Source organism: Calonectris borealis, chromosome Z, assembly GCF_964195595.1.
Source record: "Calonectris borealis chromosome Z, bCalBor7.hap1.2, whole genome shotgun sequence".
Lineage (NCBI taxonomy): Eukaryota > Metazoa > Chordata > Aves > Procellariiformes > Procellariidae > Calonectris > Calonectris borealis.
Window position 1 is genome coordinate 83,589,407 of NC_134352.1, and position 19,416 is coordinate 83,608,822.

General features: G+C 42.4%; 1 protein-coding gene across 6 annotated transcripts in view; it reads right to left on the reverse strand.

Moving 5' to 3' along the window:
• LOC142075708 (mothers against decapentaplegic homolog 2) overlaps window positions 1–16,677 on the reverse strand; it is a 51,859-nt gene extending 35,182 nt beyond the window's left edge. For 5 of the 6 annotated variants that reach the window (XM_075137489.1, XM_075137487.1, XM_075137486.1 and 2 more), the window contains exons 1-2: window positions 16,596–16,677; window positions 4,767–5,059 (exon numbers count right to left, since the gene is read on the reverse strand). In XM_075137489.1, the coding sequence (XP_074993590.1) occupies window positions 4,767–5,002 (236 nt within the window). In that variant the 5' untranslated portion in view covers window positions 5,003–5,059; window positions 16,596–16,677. Of the gene's footprint in view, window positions 1–4,766; window positions 5,060–12,410; window positions 12,637–16,595 lie in introns of those variants that run through there. The other variant, XM_075137485.1, reaches the window with a different exon arrangement.
• Between the last annotated feature and the right edge of the window lie 2,739 nt (window positions 16,678–19,416).

Genomic DNA, 19,416 nt, shown 5'->3' on the forward strand with positions numbered 1-19,416 from the left:
ATTAGCCTTCTCTCTGCACTGGAAGCAACTGCTGCATTTCCCCTAAGACTCTAAAGCACTTGCATGGTACTAGCACCCCAGCAAAGAATCTCTGAATCGGGATTTAAGGAAGTTGGTCTTAAAACCTTACTTCAGCCAGTAATCTGCCAGATCACTTTTCATCGACATTCAACATCGCTTTGCTTTTGCACTGTAGTTTCCTCCAACATCAAGCAGTGATAAAATTTGCGTCCTCTGCAGAAACTCAGGACCTCCCAATAAAGCTGAGTCAAGTGTTAAGTACTGTTCCACACATAGTATCAAAAGCAAGTTTACGTAATAACCGTAATTTAACTACTATTAACGTCAACAAAAATTTTCTGTTCAAGAAGAAAGTTTGTTATCAATCAGGAAGTTGTTTGATGCTGTATCAAACCCTTCTACAGTACTGAGATGAGTACACAAACATCTGGAAAGAGAAAATAGAGGTATACTGTTATAGATGCATCTTTTAGCTGCCCCCTTCCTCCCAACTACAAATAGCCTTTGTCAGGGCATGCATGAAAGCTGTATTCACTATACAAAGCTAAAATGAATGAAAGCTAGAGACGCTGAGACTGATGGGAGGCATCTCTCTCTTCCTTATCCTCCCACATATACTGGAAGAAAAAAGGTGCACCTATACATGGAGTGATCTCATATGCCTCAGTTCAGCATTGCATCGTGCAGACCGTGTCAGCAGTAGCACAGGGAAACTGCCAGCAAGGAGATGAGATACAACAGTGCTCTGCGGGTTCAACAACAGGTAAGCCAAAGCACAGTGCAAGATGGAATCTTCTGGGGAAGAGTGAATGGGTTACAACATGCAACAAATGAGTACTACCGTTGTACCTGGGGAGTACTCCATAGAGGCAGGTCATCTCCATTACTACTGATCCTTCATATAAGATAAAACCCTAATACAGTTGTCAAATTACCCAAATTTTGGCATTGAAGCAGAATTCAACATGTGATATGGATGTTACAGCTCAGGAAGGACACAGTTCTGCATTAGTTTTCAGATACACGTGTTCTAGAGGAACATAAGACATCACAAAGGAGTCTAAACTCAGTGCTTCCCTTCCCTTAGCTTTTTTTTAGATTTTAAAAGTACAGGAGCTACAACAGTCCAGGTCAACATTATCCCAAACCTACTCCAACTAAACTCTATTATTAGTTGTACGTTATCAGGCATTTTACAAAAACAATCGCATTTTATTAAGTTTTATTTAAAAGCAGCAAGAAGAAAGCATGAAGCATATCTGTTTTCTTTTTAAGACAGAAAAACCACACAGCTGATCACACCAAAATATCGGGACACTGAAACTAGTGATTTGTGTTTCCCTACTTTGGATTCCAATACCCTGTACTGTCACCACTGAAATGACTTTTTAAATAATGAAGATAGACTATGAATATGCCAGTTGACTATTTACTACATGGCATGTTTGGTTTGTTAAAGGCTTGGATTTTAGCTATCACTAGTTACAAAGTATTTATTTCAACAGAACAATCCATGCTAATAAGGAATAAACTGCTTCATCAGAAGATGACTTATATAAATGGATGCTCATGCTCTGTTTCTTCACTGACTGCTTCTTGTGCCCCACTTGCGTCAAAACGGCAAGGGAAAGCATAAAGACGGGATCTTAAATGCTACCGAATTCATTACGTATTTTAGAAAAGTGAACTCACGTGCCAACATTTAGTTTCAGGATACACACGGATTACGCGATTAGAATCCCACTGGCTCCCTGGGAGGATTCAGCAAGATAACTACAAATTACTTAGAGGGCTAGTGTCAAAAGGACCTCTGCACTTATTTAGCCTCTGCTCTAGATTACTGACCCACTTATGAAGAGATAAGCACCCCTGCTGTGTGATGCCAACACCCACTCCATCTGTTTGCTTCTGCTTTCTCAGAACCTCTATTAGTCTGTGTAAGAAGTTGTGTTAATTACCACGAGCAGCTTTTGCATAGTACACACAGTATCAGCCTCACTTAGTGTGTAGTCACCTTGAGAAACAGCACAGAACCAGAACAATCCTAATCGCAGCAGGATTACCAACGACATACAGTAAGTATATGCAGATTTCTGAAGAGGCAATTTAATTAAACTTTTGTCCAAGTTGCTCTCAATTTTGAGAAAAGCTTGTAGGTGTTTAGCTGTTTTAGGTTTCAATGATGAAAAAGTACACCAGAGTTAAGTACCGTATCAAACTCTCTGGAAGTCTCCAAGGGGACAAGAAACTTGTGAAACCACAAGTGAAACTTCTGTTGAGAGAATAATGCAACAGTTGCGAACAGAAGCATCCCACAACACTTGTCAATATTTACACTGAGTTAAACTGTATTAGTAATTAAATCTAAAGCTAGTTAAAAAAAAAAAAACACACCACCACACAAAACCAAAAACCCTCCCCAAGCAGAAGAATATTTGGAAAGTTAGCCCAGCTGTCACATCAGAACTGCATCTCAACAGCTTAGCACCTCAAACTTCCTGCTAACTAGGAAGAAAACAAAGAGTTTCAAATTCAGCATTTTATTATTTATCCTTGCTGATCTGCAGATCTTAAGATATTCATTAAAGTGGGTCTCAAGCAGTAGTTTCATTAACTTACTAAATCCAAGAACAAGAATCTCCAGAAGTCATTACAGTACTGAGTTGACATTTGTTCTTTCTTGGGAACCCAGACTACTGCTGTCAAAGTGAAATAATATCAACAGTCCAAAAGCCAACTATGAAACTCAAGAATTCTGTACAGCACTGCTGGCAACCCTGATATCATCTCGTCCCTTAATACCAAAGCCATTTCTTACTTTAAAATTAAACCTTGTGTAATAGCCAACACCACTTGAAGAGCTCTCCAGGTACCAGCTTACTCCTAAGGTAGTCAAGAAAAGTAAAACCTAGGACCAGTCCTTTTTACAGCTGACTGGAGGATAGATGAGAACAGTACATCATAGCCCAGCAAGAACTGCTGGTCACAACAGGGAGGCTATACAGAGTATAACAGAGCTTCATATTCTGTTTTAAAGAATTATTTACTAGGACTACTTTAACACAAAAGGTCATGCAAGGAGGAGATACTCAAATACAGACAACAAGTAGACTAGGAAAACAATGATATATTAGCATACTGTTGTATCTTCTAACATCATCTGCAAAATTAAATTTAGACAATTATTCTTCTGAAGTACCAATATTTACTGCCCCAGAACCCCGCAGGAGAGATCTAGGAAGTCTCTCTAAGAGCTCTAAAAGTTAGATATACATTTTATGTCAAGTGCACAGCATATTTAGCTTCTGTGGTATGAAACGCCTTCCAATTAAGCATTTTGTCTTTGTGATGGTAAAGACTTGCTAAATACATACAGTCATCTCATGTCAAGTCAAGAAATATATATCCCTACAGGTTTCAATCTTAGTCTACTGATATACACTAAGACAAGAAAGCTCTAATATTTTATTTCTAATTGTTTTCCAGCTAGCAAAAGGAAGAAAGCAGAAGGGAAACCCACAGAATTTTGGGACTGCTCTAGGGAAGAAAATACAAGCAGAGGGCAGTATTAGAAACAAATTTGCGAACAGAAGAGAGAACAGAATTAAAGTAGTCATTCATTCAGAGCATAGTCGTGATTTTCCCAGAAAGCTGTGTCAAATCTAAAAGAGAACGCTAAAACCATTATCAGATAACATCTATAACACATTTGATATGTGGAAATCATTACTGACACCAGTCAAATCTAGTTTGCGCTATGATTAATACGAAGTTTAAAAGTAGCTGGGATTAATGTGCTAATACAGAAATTAAGGTCATAAACCAGATGCAGTTTCTCTCTCCTAGAAATTATTTGAAGCGTCAGGGGACTAAGTGCCCAGAATATTCCTGTGCCACCAGATCCTCTAACTTTATTTTCATAGAAAAACACACCTGTGAAGCGATTTGGTACTTATGTCACACATAATGAGTTTACACATGCACCTTAGTGGGACTTCTGTACAACGTGAATTGAGAGCAAACCACATTATACTTACAAACATAACCCTTGCCTCTCGCACAGCAGTTGCTATGAATTAAGTTGAGAAAGTCAAAAGGGGTAGAATGCAAGTCGTTCATCTAAATGTATATACATATCAGGAGCAGAAGAACAGTTCTAGAAATCCTCCAAGTTATTAAATAAAAAGCACTTTCATTAACCAATAACAAATAATAATGACAGTAAATAAACTGGTCTTCAGACAATCTGCCTCCAAAGATAAAATTTCCCTTCAAAGGGGAGAATGGATGCAGCTTGTACAACTTAAATGAAACTACCATATACAACTGAAAATAATTAGATGACTGAAGTGTTGACCAAGGAAAAACTAGTCTTTTTTTTTTTTTTAAAGTGGAAGTTTAGGTTCAAGTATGCCCCTCCAATTATACACAGGGTTATTAAATAAAAGCATAAGGCAGTGCTACAAACTAAGAGCTGTGCTGGGCACCACCAGAATACATATAAATTGGAATCTACGTAGTAATGCAAATTGAAATGTAAAGTTATTATTAGAAACTGTGACTTCACAAAGCATGTGATTCAGTTGTAAGCAAGCACTATGTAAAACCAAAATAGATTTTAAAGAATTGTTAAAGAATCAAAAGCATGCAACTGATTTTTTAGTCATTTGTTCACAGGATAGCCTAAACACCCGTTCAGTCATTTCTTAAGTGGTTGTAACAACTTCAAACACAACAGCACTTACCTTGGTATCGTCACACATTTTGTATTGCAATTCTGAGTGGTAATTGCCTTCTCAAGCTCATCCAGCTGTCCTGTTTTCTTTAGCTTCTTGACCAAGCTTTTCACTGCTTTTTCACACCACTTTTCCTCCTGACCATTCTGCTCACCACCACCAGCCCCTCCAGAGCCACCAGCAGATTTTTTCCACCCCAGAAGTCTCTTCACAACTGGTGGAGTGAATGGCAATATGGATGACATGACTTTCACCAGACAGAACACTCAGCAAGCAATAAATTAGAGATTCCCGTCTGATCCCTAAAAATACAAACCAAAACAGACACATTAGCACTGAGATTTTACATGAAACAAATACCTTACTTAGGACCTTTCACTACCAAATGCAATAGGACACTGCATCCCAAAACAAATCAGATAATAGTTCAGAAGTAGTCTGCATCATGGTTAGATACTTCATCAATAAAGTTAAAATGCAAGTCTGCTGCAGACTCTTCAACAGTTAGTGCAGACTAAGGTTACTGTTGGATTAGACATTTAATTTTTCCTCAAGTCTTTCCTGGCTAAAGTCAATTCCAGAAAATATAGAAGTTGAGTCTAGTTTTGTACCTAGGCTGGCTGGTTTTAGTCATTTATTAAAATTCTCCACAAGTGACTGACAAATTGCATACACATATATGCATGTTCTGCCCGTCTCCAAATTAATTTAGCAAGTAAAATTGTGTTTGGAGTGTCATTTAGTCATTACGGCTTGACAGAAGTCTTCCAACAGCCAGCCATTTCACAAGCCTTTTCTCATTTTGTTTGTCATGTTTTAAATAACTACCAATTTTTGTTCTACTAGGGACACCGATTTGAAATTCACATCCTAAGTTTGGTAATAAGCTTATTCCCATCTTTCAGTCTAGAGTTCAATGGCCTGCAGATAAGGAATCTTCTCAAGTGGCAGTACTTAAAATCATCAAGTCTTTCAAAATTCATTAAAGGATATTTAAAATCTTAGTTTGCAGACACCTGAGTAGTAGAACTGTCTGTTTTCATTTAGCATCAACTACCCGATCAGGATGATTATATAAAATGAAAGAATAGAAGGGATGCTGAAACTTGGGCCATGTCTAGCATTCACTGCAATTTGCACGTCAAATCGTTTAAAAGAAAGGTGTTTAGAAAAAACACCTTGTTTTTGCAGCTTCTGTTAGGCTAGTTTTCGGTTTTAAAACATAAGCCCCAAATCAACCATATTATTTCAGGCAGACAGCTGTTAGAAATCGCTTGAGGGACATAAAGGTCCTATGGATAGAAGTATGGCATTGAAGTCAAAAACCACCTTATTTCCACGCAGCAAATGGGTATTTGAACTCCAGAAAGTTACCTTACTTCCAAACTGTATAAGTTAGTTCAGTCAGCTGAAAATACCTTGTTTAAGCTAAGAGCTAACACTACCTTCAGGCTACTCGATTTGAGCTTTCAAGGCAGCTTACATGCCTCTCCATCCTGTACGGGCACATGCCTCACTTCTATCCAAAATATACCAACTTAATCTTATTGGAATTTCCCATCTGCAAAACAGCCATGGTTGATTTGGGATACTTCAGGATACAGTATTCATGGCTAATTTATGCCTTCTCATGTCTTTGCTGTTTCAGTGAGGACCAACAAGTCAACAAACACTAGATTATATTCTACAGGTAACTTTAAATCATAACTTTCAACTTCCACAAGACAGAGCATTCAGTAGGAATGACGTTTCAGTTTCAACTAAATTATACCTCTATACACCAGCTTCTGAGAGTACCTAAAAATACAACTGAAGCAAGAATTGTAGTTTTCTGGGGTCAAAGAGACAGAGGTTCCAAGTAACAGGGACTCAAGATTAACACTGGTAACTTTATACAAGTGATTCAAAATAATCGATCCTAAATCAGAGAATCATAGACGGGTTTGGCTTGGAAGGGACCTTTAAAAATCATCTAGTCCAAACCCCCTGCCACGGGCAGGTTCATCTTTCACTAGACCAGGTTGCTCAAAGCCCCATCCAACTTGACTTGATTTCAACACTTCCAATGATGGGGCATCCACAACTTCTCTGGGCAACCTTTCCAGTGCCTCACCACCCTCATCATAAAAAAATTTCTTCCTTATATCCAACCTAAATCCACTCTCTTTCAGTTTAAAACCGTTGCCCCTTGTCCTGTCAGTAGAGGCCTTGGTAAAAAGTCAAAGCATTCATTTTCACACAAGACTATAATATGAAAAGAACTTTTATTCTTTCAATAACGTTAAATTATTACAGAATTGTCCCCAATATTTCAGACTGCAGGTTTTGCAGATTGCCCTGGCTGCAGCAAACACAAGAAAAATAAACTCAATATCCAACATTTTCAAATTAAACTCTGACTAGGACACTCAGGGTACAGTTTCATAGGGAGCCAAGCCAACGCAACAGCTTGCTGCCACAGGAAGCCCAGATCTCCTTCCTTTCTTTCCTGTGGCACCACCACCACCTCGGCACCAGCGCCGATTCCTTTCTACAAAGACTCAGCTAGATAACCAAGTAAAAACTGACCAAGTTCTTTTTTTGCTGAGTTAGTTCTTTCAGGTTAACAAGTTGCACCAGCTCACACATGGTACTGTAAGTGCTCATGCTAATGTCAGGTGAATTACAGGAGTGTGGACGGAGGACTCCAGCCCCAGCCTTCAACAGCAGTGTTAGCGTTGACTGCATCGCTGGAAATGCAACCCAGGCATGTACTTTAATTTAGATCATTTATTTTGGTGGCAAAACCAAATTAAGAAGTCTTACTCCCTTTTCCACATGTTTGGAACTGTTCGTGGGCCTGGAGTGAAACACATTAGACTCCTAATCCAGTACACTGGGTAGTTCCAGAGACGAAACGGGAGGCTTGCATGGCCTCTGCTGTTTTAAGAAACACTCGCACTAGGTTTCTGAAACAGGGAACAGCGTTCACTCGGAGCTTTATAAAAAGACTTCAACTTTTGAGCACGGCCAACATTACATGCTTCAGAGGCATACGCAAGAAATTCAAAAAGACCAAACCAAAGAGGATAGCCTCTTTTGCTGCAAAGATCCTGTTTTAAACATTAGCTATTGATGGTGTAATATCTGAACATTAAATTCAATGCTGACAGATGTAGGCAACCAAGTACCAGTATCATTGCTTATCCACACACCAATTCTTCTCCCATTTATGGAGCTCACTGACACATAATGTATTATTTCCTGTTCTTTAGCTTCAAATTTGACACCTTTCAATGCCCCAGAATACTCCTTTGATTGTCAGCCTTATAAAACACACACTTCAGTAGGGTCTCATTTACCACCAAGGTAAATCATCTATTCTTCCAGGCCCTCTACACATTCTCAATGCTTTTAACTAATTTTTCAGCTTTACAATACCCCTTGTGATGAGGTGTCCAATTTTGTGGTATTCTCTCCCTTAAGACATAACACTGATCTATATATCATTTTCTGTATTCTCTGGTGCTTTATTTTTTTTAAACTAAGATTTGCCCTTCTGCTTCGAAAGCACATCCAGTGATTTAAGTCTTGCAGCAGGAAAGAATTTAGAAACCCCATACATTTCAGTTTTTCTTTATATTTGAACTCTCATACTATTTTGACATTACTCAGAGGCAAAAAAAGAAAAAAAAATCTTTCTTTTCCCATTTCCAAAAGACTGTCAGCTCAGACCCAACTAATCAGAAATTTCCAGATGTTATACTTAGTTTTAACCAGTTCCCTTACAGACACATTTGCTCATCCAGTTTCTGTAGTTGTCAGAAAGCAGAGGTTGACCCGCTACCCCTGTGAAAATTAAGCTTTTTTTTAAAAAAAGAAAAAAAAAAAACAAAAAACAGAAAAGAACACGCTTAAAGAGCCCTTTATTACAGTGATTATTGCAGCTTGGCAGCCATTTAAAAAAAACCCAAAACACAACATACACCACAGCTGCAGACTAAGAGTCTGGGAGGCTTAAACTAACTTCTTCCTTCTAGCTATTGTTTTGCCATGTCAGGGATTTGTCAGGAGTATCAATAAGAATTTCACTAAATTATTCCAGTAGTGGCCCCGTATCTTTCAAAGGCTGAGCAGAGAGAATGTGACACAAGTAGGACAGGACTTCATTCAACTTAATACTTCAGCCGATTGTGATGAGTACTCATAGGAGAATGTTTCAGCCAGCTTAATTTATGCAAAAGTGGCACTCTGCTCCAAGCCTAGAGGAGGCACTGCAAAGTGCAAGGCTGAATAGGTTGAATTCTGAGCAATTCCGAAATGCAAATTATGCAAGGAAAAAGTAGCAATGAAGAAATGAATAAGAAATATCCTACTGGGTCGGAGGAGTGGTGCATCTAGCCTAGTGCTCCATCTCCAAAGGTGGCAAAAGGACACGCTACGCAAGGAAAGCACATGAGCCTGGCCATTTTATGTAGCCCATTCTCCTCACAGTTCTTCAGCATCCTTAACTGTTACAGCAGGAAATTAAAGGCTACATTCCTACCTATTCCCTTTCACAGCCATTTATGGATCTGTTGTCCACAAATTCACCTAACCACTTTTTGAACCTGCCTCCACAACCTCTTGTGGCAGACAGCACCAGGGTTTAACTGCCCGCTGTCTAAAAAAGTACTTTTAGCCGTTTTAATTTGATCTCTTTCTAATGCCAGAAAGTGCCCTTGTTCTACCACTGCAAGCTTTGCTGAAGAACTGTTTGTATTCATCTCATCCACAAGCTTCATGATTCTGTACATTTGAATCACGTCCCTCCCTCAAACAGGACTATCAGCCTTTTGTCACAAAGAAAATATCTGAACACAGCTCACACAGTTTGAGAAGCTCCTCTGGACAGATGCCAAGCTTGAAAGCTTTACTACTTCAATTAAATTACAAGTACTTGAAGACCTGATCCAAAGACCACAGAAAAACTGTATCAGTCTATGGTTATCGTTTCACTTATCTTTTTGGTCATATCATCCTAAAGCTCTCGATATGATAATCAAAATAAAAAGTACAAAGACAGAAATCTATACCTCATGAGGGATTTGGAGACAGAAGGCGGACAGCACACGTCTGCTGCTGAACATCTGGCAGGAGCTCAAATAAAAATGAGGAGCCCTACATTTGCGTTGGGTTCTATCTGTATCCACCTGGACCGTCTCAGACACCATGTTTATACTAATGGGTTTAGGGGTCACTGTTGCAGCTCATTTTTAACCAGCAAACCTCATTTCAAGTCATCACCTGTAACTTTTGCCTTCAAATTGATACAGTAATGTAAGGAGTTTTGATCTTTGTTCCTAAAGAATCCTCTATACACTGCCACTGTTCACACTAGCCTTTTGCTAAAAACATTCCTCTAGTCTTTTTCCTTGTACACTTTCTTCATCCACAAAAAAAAACCTAAAATGCTTTTTCCCTGAATGCACCCAGAAAACAGTCTTTGCCAACACTGCAAGAAACACTTCCACATCGCTAAAATGGCCACAGATGAAATAAATGCTAAATATTTAATATCCCTTCTTCCTTGCCCTATAGTTTTTGTGATTTCCTTGTAGTCCTTGGCCAACCACCTCCAAAACCTGAGTACTTATTTACGGCCTTTACTTTTAAGGACCTTAAACATGCTTTGCCATTGTTTATCCTCTGCACTCTCTCTCCTTTGCTCACTCTCTTCTACTGAGGCCCAACATCATATCCCAAAACTGATCTTTTACCTCCCTGTGTACTATTCCCCTACAACACACCAACATATTGGGACTCGGTGAGCAACTGCAGGGAGATTTTCAAGACCCCTTTCTGAGCTCAACTATAGTTGAACTATTAGTATCAAGGCAGCAGTGCGATACAGAGCAGAAAGCTTCCACTGTTTTATCCCCTTCCATGTTCTTTGGATTGTGCCTTAAAACCGCAGCTTTGAATATTCAAGGAGTACTCTGTTGCCCAGAGAGGTACGAGTGTTTCTTTAGGTTGCTGGAACATAGGGAGCACGTGCTGTTATTCCCAACAGATTAATACTGGAAAATTTACAAATTGCCTAACTTTGGTGGTATTTGTTTTATCTCTGCCCCCATAGTGTATCTCTGCCTCCTGATGCACACATGTTTCTATAGTTGGTCAAACAGTGTCATAGTTGGCAACTTTTAAAGTCACAGTTTGAGTCATGTCTGCTATTATTCCATTCTACTGTGGTTCTCTGGAACAAGTATTAAATATTAAGCCCATGATCCCAGCAATAACTAAGCATAAAAGATGAAGAAAACCTTAAGGGCAGCATGCTAGCAGACTAAAATCTTCAAGGGAAATTTTCCTTTCCTGAGTGTCTGGAACAGACTATAAACACACTGGTGCTACCAAAAATATCAAGTGATTTCTGGCTAATTTATTCTAAAGCCTTATGCAACATATTTCATATCAGTCTGCTTATTCATCTTAAACTTGAAATAAAGAAATCTGATCTCTCCTGGTTTTACTAAAAGTATTCTGGCTCAGAGGAATTTCATTTGCAAGAGCTCTTCTGGAATAAAGAGGACAGAAGTTAAGCTCCTGAAGAAAGAAGATCGAGCAAAATAATTTGTGGCATTTGAGAGAGAGTCTACAAGTTCATTTCCTCCCTATTTTAGTCCCATTTTTGTGATTTTTTTAAAAGGCCTTTTTTTTCCATTAATCCTGGTATTTGGACAAGATTCTTTATCAATTTCACCAAGTGCACAACGTTTCAGATCTTTTAGAAGAGGAGGGACTACCCCTTCACATGCATCCCTATGCTACTAGTGGCTTCAGAATAAGGTAACATTAATTGAAGCACAGTCTATTTAAGCCAGCATCAAGACCTTACATTAGGATAAACAATATTGAGAGTTGAAGTTTTAAAGTACTGCATGTCTCCTATATTAATCCAAAGTCATTAAGACTTAGAGAAACAATAAAACAAGTATTTCGCCTTGCATTGAGCAGAAGCAAAACAAAACTAATTTATGATCTGCTTCTGGATCCTTTAGGCTGTGTTATTCCAAACAACAAGGAGACAGCTTATTCTCAGCAGAATGTGAGAAAGTTTTCCCCGATGTTAATGATCTCAACTCGGAGGAAAGCTGAATTCTGTATGAAGTTCAAACTAAAATCAAAGCCAGTCTTTTCCCTTTCAGCTACAACACACTCTAGTTTAAGCACTCAGTGGAACAGCCATGAGAAGACATTTCACTACTTCTACTGCACCCACAACCTCTCCAAAAACTGCCTTTTGAGATTCCAGAAGGGCTAATTCTTCTTCCCCTACAAATGCATATTAGAGACACCTGGTTTTGTCATATTGGAGAAGCTCAAACCTACTGCCACATACACACTTTTCTGAAGAACAACCACATGGGAAAGTGAGATGGCGCCCATCCTTCTCTCCTCATATTCAGGTCAGAGTCGGACAGCTTCAACTATTCCCTTACCGGGTTTTGGGTGTTTGGGGTTTTTTGCTTTGGGGAAGGTGGGGGTGGAGAGCTGGGGGAAGGGGAATCCAGCTCTACTGAGCAATGCCCTCAGATCCACCCCCCAGTTCAGCTTTTCAGCCAATTAGGCCAGCAGTGGGGAGTGGCTCTAAAGAGCTCCCTCCCAAGGGGCTCCATCTGGCCAGCTCACCAGCCAAAGCTCCAAGAAGTACAGCCAAGGTCCTGGGTCAGCTTTGACACGAGCCGATGAAGTTCAAGGCAGGCTGCTTGTGATCTGGGGGGACAGGAGCGAAGAAAATTCTTCCTCTGGGACAGATTTAGAATGAGAATTTTGTAATGTGCCTATATACAGAATCGATTTACACATTAATTTTTAAGTTTATTATGCTCTAGTATTGCAATGCATCTTGAAACTCTGCATAACTGTATTATCTTTATACAGCTCACTGAAAACAGAATTACCCACCTACTTTGAAAGCAGACTTTTTTCCTCTCACTCATTTCATGAAGTTTGATTATGAATCAAATGAGAAAACTCATGTTTCTCATACACAGAACTAAAATAAGCATGATCATGATGTTATGAAAGCTTCAGAAGCTGGATTTTTCTTCAATTACTATGGACTACTGCAAATTACAGACAAATGTAATAACGAAAAGCTATATTGCTATTAGAAAATTAGCACACTGTATTAACACATGCATTCATAGGCCACTAAAATTGCATGCAACTGGAGACATGAGAAAGAAGAAGAGATGTTAATTTTACTGACCTTTGATTAAACTACTAATAGGACAGATGTATTTTAGCAACTCTCCTAGAATTACAAAAGAGGAAAATTACTACAACTGCAGTCAGCCAATCCACCTGTCTCTGCAAAGCAGCAAACTTCTTCCACGTACTCAGTATTATGAACAACCTCACAGTATTGCTCCTTAAAACTAAAAGACCTTAATAGCCCCACCAAAGCACCGAATAAGCACTCCAAACCACAGCAGTTCAAGCCCTTCTCACCTCATTTGTTTTGACCAAAATTTTCCATGTGTAACAGGCAAGTGCCAGTTTCATTATTTTAGAAAATAAATACTCCTGGGGTAAATTCAACAGGATTATTCACAGAACTGATTATCAGGTACCTAGGTACTTGTTTCAGTTTTTATTTGTATAGCTTAGCAGCTTCTCCACTTTGTTAAACCATAAATAATTGCATTTAACAATTAGTTAATGCAAGTTCACTTTCAAAACAGGCCTAACGTAAATGTTCTTCAAACCCCCCTGATAAGCAGAGTTCACTCTGCACTGAAGAGTGTCTTATGTTAAGCTCATATTGCTCCAGTGTAATTAAATCAAGCTCGAGCCCCAGACTAAACTGATAGGAGACCCAGGAACTGCTCTCTCGCAGTCTCTTCTTGGTCTTACTTCACACTAGGGCTGTCAAACACACATAATCGTAATAAAACGTTACGTGGAACGAAGCCTTACTGCTTGTAACACATTTTCTCTACTGGAAGTGGAGAGCAATGTTTAGGAAGGTTTTCTGCAGTGGCCAATTTCTTCTAGCCCAGAGAGTATTGAACACAGGGCTGCCTGTACTCTCCATTCTATTACAAAAAACTAATCCCATCGCATGACCTGCAGCAATTCAGTTTAACAAATCAACAATTACAAATATTTTGGCAAAGTAAGCTTAGGTATTGTTTGCCTCTCGGCATAGTTCACAACCAGTTTGTGGCTTTATGATAAAAGTCATTAAATCCAATCTGAAAAGCAAAATTTACAGCTCACTTAGCAAGTCAGGCCCATAAATGGACGCTTTCAATTACAGGGCATTTACATGCACAATCATTAAGGCAGCGTTGAATACATTTGAAAACTCTAGAATACTTTTTATAATAATTAAAAGTTTGCGTACTGTTCTTTATACAAACAAAACTTAGGAATTCTCTTCAGTCCCAAGTAGAGCTCAGATTCATTCTTATCCAGAATCTACTACAAAGCCTGTTCTCCCAGTACTTTTGTGGGAAAGGGATTAGAGAGAGGGAAACAAGTTTTGTTTTTTAAAGTTGCTCTCAGTAGCAGAGATTTTTTTGAGCACCAATAAACTCAATTATATCAACTGGTGCTCAACAATTCTGAAAGATCAAGTGGAACAGGAACATAGAGGAGGACCCAGGAGGGCCTTTCATTTGGAGATTCACTGTGTAATTCAAACTTATTTGATTTTGTTCATGAATCTAGCTTCTGGGTGGAGGAAAAGAAGAGATCAGTCAAGAGACCAATTCTTTTAACTTCATTTTTTCAATTGTGTTCTTCTTTTTATCATCAAACAGAACCTCAGGAAAGTTGATAAATTATTCTCCAAGATTATATTACACACACCCAGCTTCTTCCATAAAGAAAACTGGATCTTCAAACACTTTTGTTCGTTTCGGTGACTGTCAGCATAGTCCAAGTCTGACCCACGCAACTGCAGAAAAACAATCAACTACCAGGTTACTCTACTAAACATCCCAATATATTGTTAAATATGTGCTTAGGCTCATCTTTGAGTTAAGTTTAAACCACCTTAAATGTGATTCTCCCCTTCCTCTTTTTAAAGGCATTTGTAACTAATGCTATCTTTCATCATGATAGTGCTAAGCAAACGGGGGGAAGGGACTTCAAAAACCTCCCCTTTACTTACATTCTCATTCCCCTCTAATTCACTAGAGTTTGTAAATGCCAAAGTTTTAAAGCTACGCCTCAGAACAAACACACACACAAATAATCTACTTGCACACCATGCAAGCTCCAACACTGCGATAAAGCATAGGAAAGTCTAAACAGCAACCTCGTTCTGCTAAGAGAAGCCTTTTGCCTTAACAACAAGAGGTTTTTTTTTTTCAGTCTGGAGAACAGAGCAAAGACTAATCAGTCTCTCACTACAGAGTCCAGCCCCCACAGAAATAATGTCATGAATCAGTCTGAAAGTACAGCTCTTCAGGCTAAGAGAGGAACACTTAAGAACAGACAAACCTGCTGTTATGTGCAGTCTCCTAATAAACTGGCATTATAAACTTCTTGCTACAGATGGAATCTGACTCGTTTATAACCATGAACTGTGATAACACGAGCCCTACACGCAACATCCAATGGTTGCAGCATTCACTAGCAGCATTTTCAGAAATACTTGCTTGGTAAACCCAGTAAGCAAAACTTTTTCTTAACGCTATCTACTTGTTTGTAAAGTATTTGAAAGGAGCACAACACACATGTGTTGGGCTTTTTTTTAGTCAAAAACTGTGACGGACAATCAAAAAGACGAGACTAGGCTGCAGTCCGAATCCCAGCTATTCAATTCAACAGCTCTCCAAGACCATCACAAGGGCTCTTCACCCACCCACTTTTTTTTCCTTCTTTTATTTCCCCAGAGCGAAGACTAAAAGCCTGCACTGTGTCACACTTTTTCCCTTCCCCTCCACTCCCCACAAAAAATTACAAGTAGGAACTCTACAACTCTGCAGTAACACCAACTACTCAGTGGTAACACAACTTCTCCCATATGCTTATCTAGGTAGATGACACACTTAACAGATTATGTTTGTTTACATCTTACAATGCATAGATAGCTGCAGCATTAAAACCAGTGCCATGAAGAAAACCACTAATCTCAATTGGCATGTACATGTCTCATGTAGGCAGTCTGTATTTCACATCCATGGCTCTGGACTAGGAGAGGAACAGACAAAAGGGCACTGGCTGAAGAGAAGCCTGCAATCCTAAACGCTTCTTTACGACTTGCTCCTAACTTTCTCCACCGCCCCGGCACGAAGTTTTACACACCTGATCTCTGCAAGAAAAAAAGACCGGGCGGAGAGGGAGGGGGAAAGGAAGGAGAAGCACAACTTTTTCTTCCCCTCTCCTCACCCCCCATGCACACACAGGGGGGCACAGTCCGGCCCTTCCCACCCTTCACCGCCCCGCGGCGGGGGCTATCCCGGCGTGTGGGCGGCGGGGGGTGACAGCGACCTTCTCTCCCCCCCCCCGCCCCGCTTTCCCTCACGCAGACTCGGCGAGCGGCCGGCAGCAGCCGCCCCCCCGCCCCACGCGGCCACTTCCTCCCGCCGGGAGAGGCAGCCCCCCCCCAAGCCCCAGGTCGCCGCCGCCGGGGCCCACCGCGGCCGCCCGCCGCCCTCAGAGCCGGCCGCGTCCCACCACAACAAAGGGGGAGGAGGGCGTGGGGAGGCGCCCCCGTCCCCCGCCGGGACCAGGCCCGTTCCGTACCCGCCAGCCCCTGCACAGCCGGCGGGGCAGCCCTTCCCGAGGAGCGGCCGCCCGGTGCCCCCCCTCCCGCGGCGCGGCCGGGCCGCCCGCCGAAACCGCCCCGGGACCAACCTCTTCCTCGGCGAGCTGCGCGGCCGCCCTCCTCCCTCAGCGCTGCCTTCCCCTGCGCGCCCGCCCTCCCCGCGCCCATTGGCTCCCGCCGCGCCCCGCCCCCGGCACTGGGCGGGGAGGCAGCGCACTGGCTACACCGCCCGTCACTTGAGAAAGTGAGGGCGAGGATTGGGCAATAGGCGCGGAGGCCCGGCCCGCGCCGCCGATTGGCGGATTGAGCCGCCAATCGAGTGCCCGCGGCGGAAAAAAAAAATAAGGCGAGAGAAATTAAAAAAAAGACGCGAGGCGAAGGGAGACGGAGCCGGCTGGGCGGTGCTGCGTGCCCCGCGCCGCGGGGGCGGGGCGGCGCCGCTCATTGGCCGCGCCGGCTGTCACTCTTCGCCCCACGCGCCCGCTAGGGGCGGTTGATCGGGAAAGGAGAAGCGGGGAGGCGGTTTGAGTGACCCGCAGGCGCGCAGCCGCATTGGCGCTGTAACCTGCCGCCGTTTCCCGTAACCTTCCGCGCCGGGCGCGGGTGGGAGCTGAGAAAAAGTAGTGCGCTGCTTCCCGCCAGAAATTCCCTCAGGGACCGCGGCGGGCCCGGCACGGGGATATCCCCGGGCCGCCTGCCCTCGAGCGGCCAATAAAGCCGTAAATAAATCAAAGTTTAAATGCTCCTTGGACAAGGGAGGGCGAAACCTCATCCCTCAGTGGGCCGGTGCGGGGTGGGAGCCATGGCGGCCCCTCAGGGGACACGACGCCCCTCCGTCCCCACAGCCAGGGCCTGAGGGCGGCATGGCCCTGCTCCCCCGGCCCCTCGCCAGGCCCCGTTTCCCTGACCTCATCCCAAAACAGATTTAAACAGCCCGAGGCTTCGTCCACTGCGATCAGGTACAGCTTCAGGCGGGGACGGTCCCCAAGGTGTGACACTGAGATGAGGCCACCCTGAAGCCTGCCCGGCCTCCCTCTGCCTGCTGCTGCCTGCACCTGCCTCGGGGCTGCCCCCCTCACGTTCAATGGCCCTTAAGAGAGCGGTTTTCCTCTCATGTTGGTTTTTTTTTTGTTTTTTTTTTTTTTTCAGTGACTGCCTTCAGTAGACTCTTCACAGCTTTAACCACCTGTGGTATGGTAATGATGTAACATAACCAAATTCCTGCGCTTAAGTAAATGCCCAGGCTCACCACAAGTAAATTAGAGCCCGTTGGCGGCCGGGGACCCGCCAGTGTGCAAAATCCGTCGCTGCTTTGTCTACAGAGGTCCTTGTGGTGATGCCCGGCAGGTTCCCCGAAGCATGAGTGGGCAGCCACAAGATAGGAATTTAATGGGGTTTGTTTGGGGTTTCTTTGGGTGAAAAGGCCTGTTCCTGCTTCGCTGTAAGTCTCTTGGAGATGCTCTTTTTTTTCTCCTGCTTTTTGATACTTTTCCTTGTTTCCCCCCCCACCCCGCCATATATCTCAACTGCAGGCCACGTCTCTTATACCTGAGGTCCCATCTCACCAGCGTAACAGCTTGCTTGCCACAGGCACGCTCCTCTTCCAGACTGAAACGGTTTCTGCACTCGATGACGTAGGTGTTATGATTCAGCGTCTTGGGCACGTATCCCATCTCAACAGGCTTGGTATTCTCAGGAGCCAGGTGAGGCACCTCTCCCATCATTTAGCCCTTCTGACAGAACGATAGATGTGGACTCGCAGAAATCTCCCTCTTGCCTCGTCTGTGCTTGGATTTTCCCAGCTTGAAGCAGAGATGTAGCTTATTCAGGTTTTTTATTCTATTTTTTCCCCCAATTCCATTAGTTTGAGATTCAAGCCGGTCATGAAATAAACACAGAAGTAAAACGGAGGAGATACCCGCTGCAGACAATGCAGAGCTGCTAACAGATTACCATCATGTTTTTGAAAGATAAGGAGGTGTTCCAGGCGTGTTGTACCTGGAAACAGATACAGGCTATTCAGCCAGCACAGCACTTGCTTTGTGGAGGTTTCACTGCATTCAGAGAGGATTTTTTTCTATGAACAGCAAGTTAATTAAGCTCAGTTTTTCTATGGGTTTGTGTCAGACGTTCCCTTCACCTCTCCACTGCAATAAATCCACAGCCCCCTCTCCTCTTACATCCCCGAGGCTAACTTCTGATATATCCAAAGCTCCCTTCTATGTCCCCAACCCACTTTTGTCGGCCTGCCGTCTGGGCACAGAGCAGCACAAGCTATGGCTGGTTCAGGGCTATGCGTGTGCTGGCTGGCCAGCTGCCCACCGTTTCTCTACTGCCAAGGAAGCCAAACAGTGCTGATAAAGGCTGAGCTTTCTCTGCCTTTCTCCCGGGCAGAGCACTAACAAGGTTTTTCTTTTCTAATGCAGCTGCCATGAAACTTGACAGACCTTGTATTTCCAAAAGCTCTGCGTCTCTGTTAGGTTTGGTTGAAATAGGTCAGAAGGTTGACAAGCTTACATTGGGGGACTCTGACAAAAAAACCAACATTTGCATAAACCTCCTTTCTTTAGGAAAGGAAATGGCAAGCGGCAGCAGAAATAAAGCAAATGGAAGAAGGCGGCATTGGGGCTGCAAATCACAGAGCCTAGAGGTTACCTGAGAAGCGTGGTTGCCGTGGAGAAGCCAGCCAAGATGTGCATCTGCAGCTTAAACACCGCTCTAGAAAGGGCTCCCAGCCACACACCTGCAACTGCCGAAATAGTACAAGATTTGGTAAAAACAAAGACACAGCAAAACTCAATCCCTCATACCAAAGCTGGATACTATCAACTAAACGGTGTAGCTCAGCACATTTGGGACGTTAGCGGTTAGGTACAGATGGTTGACAGTCCCATTTGGATTTGAACCTGC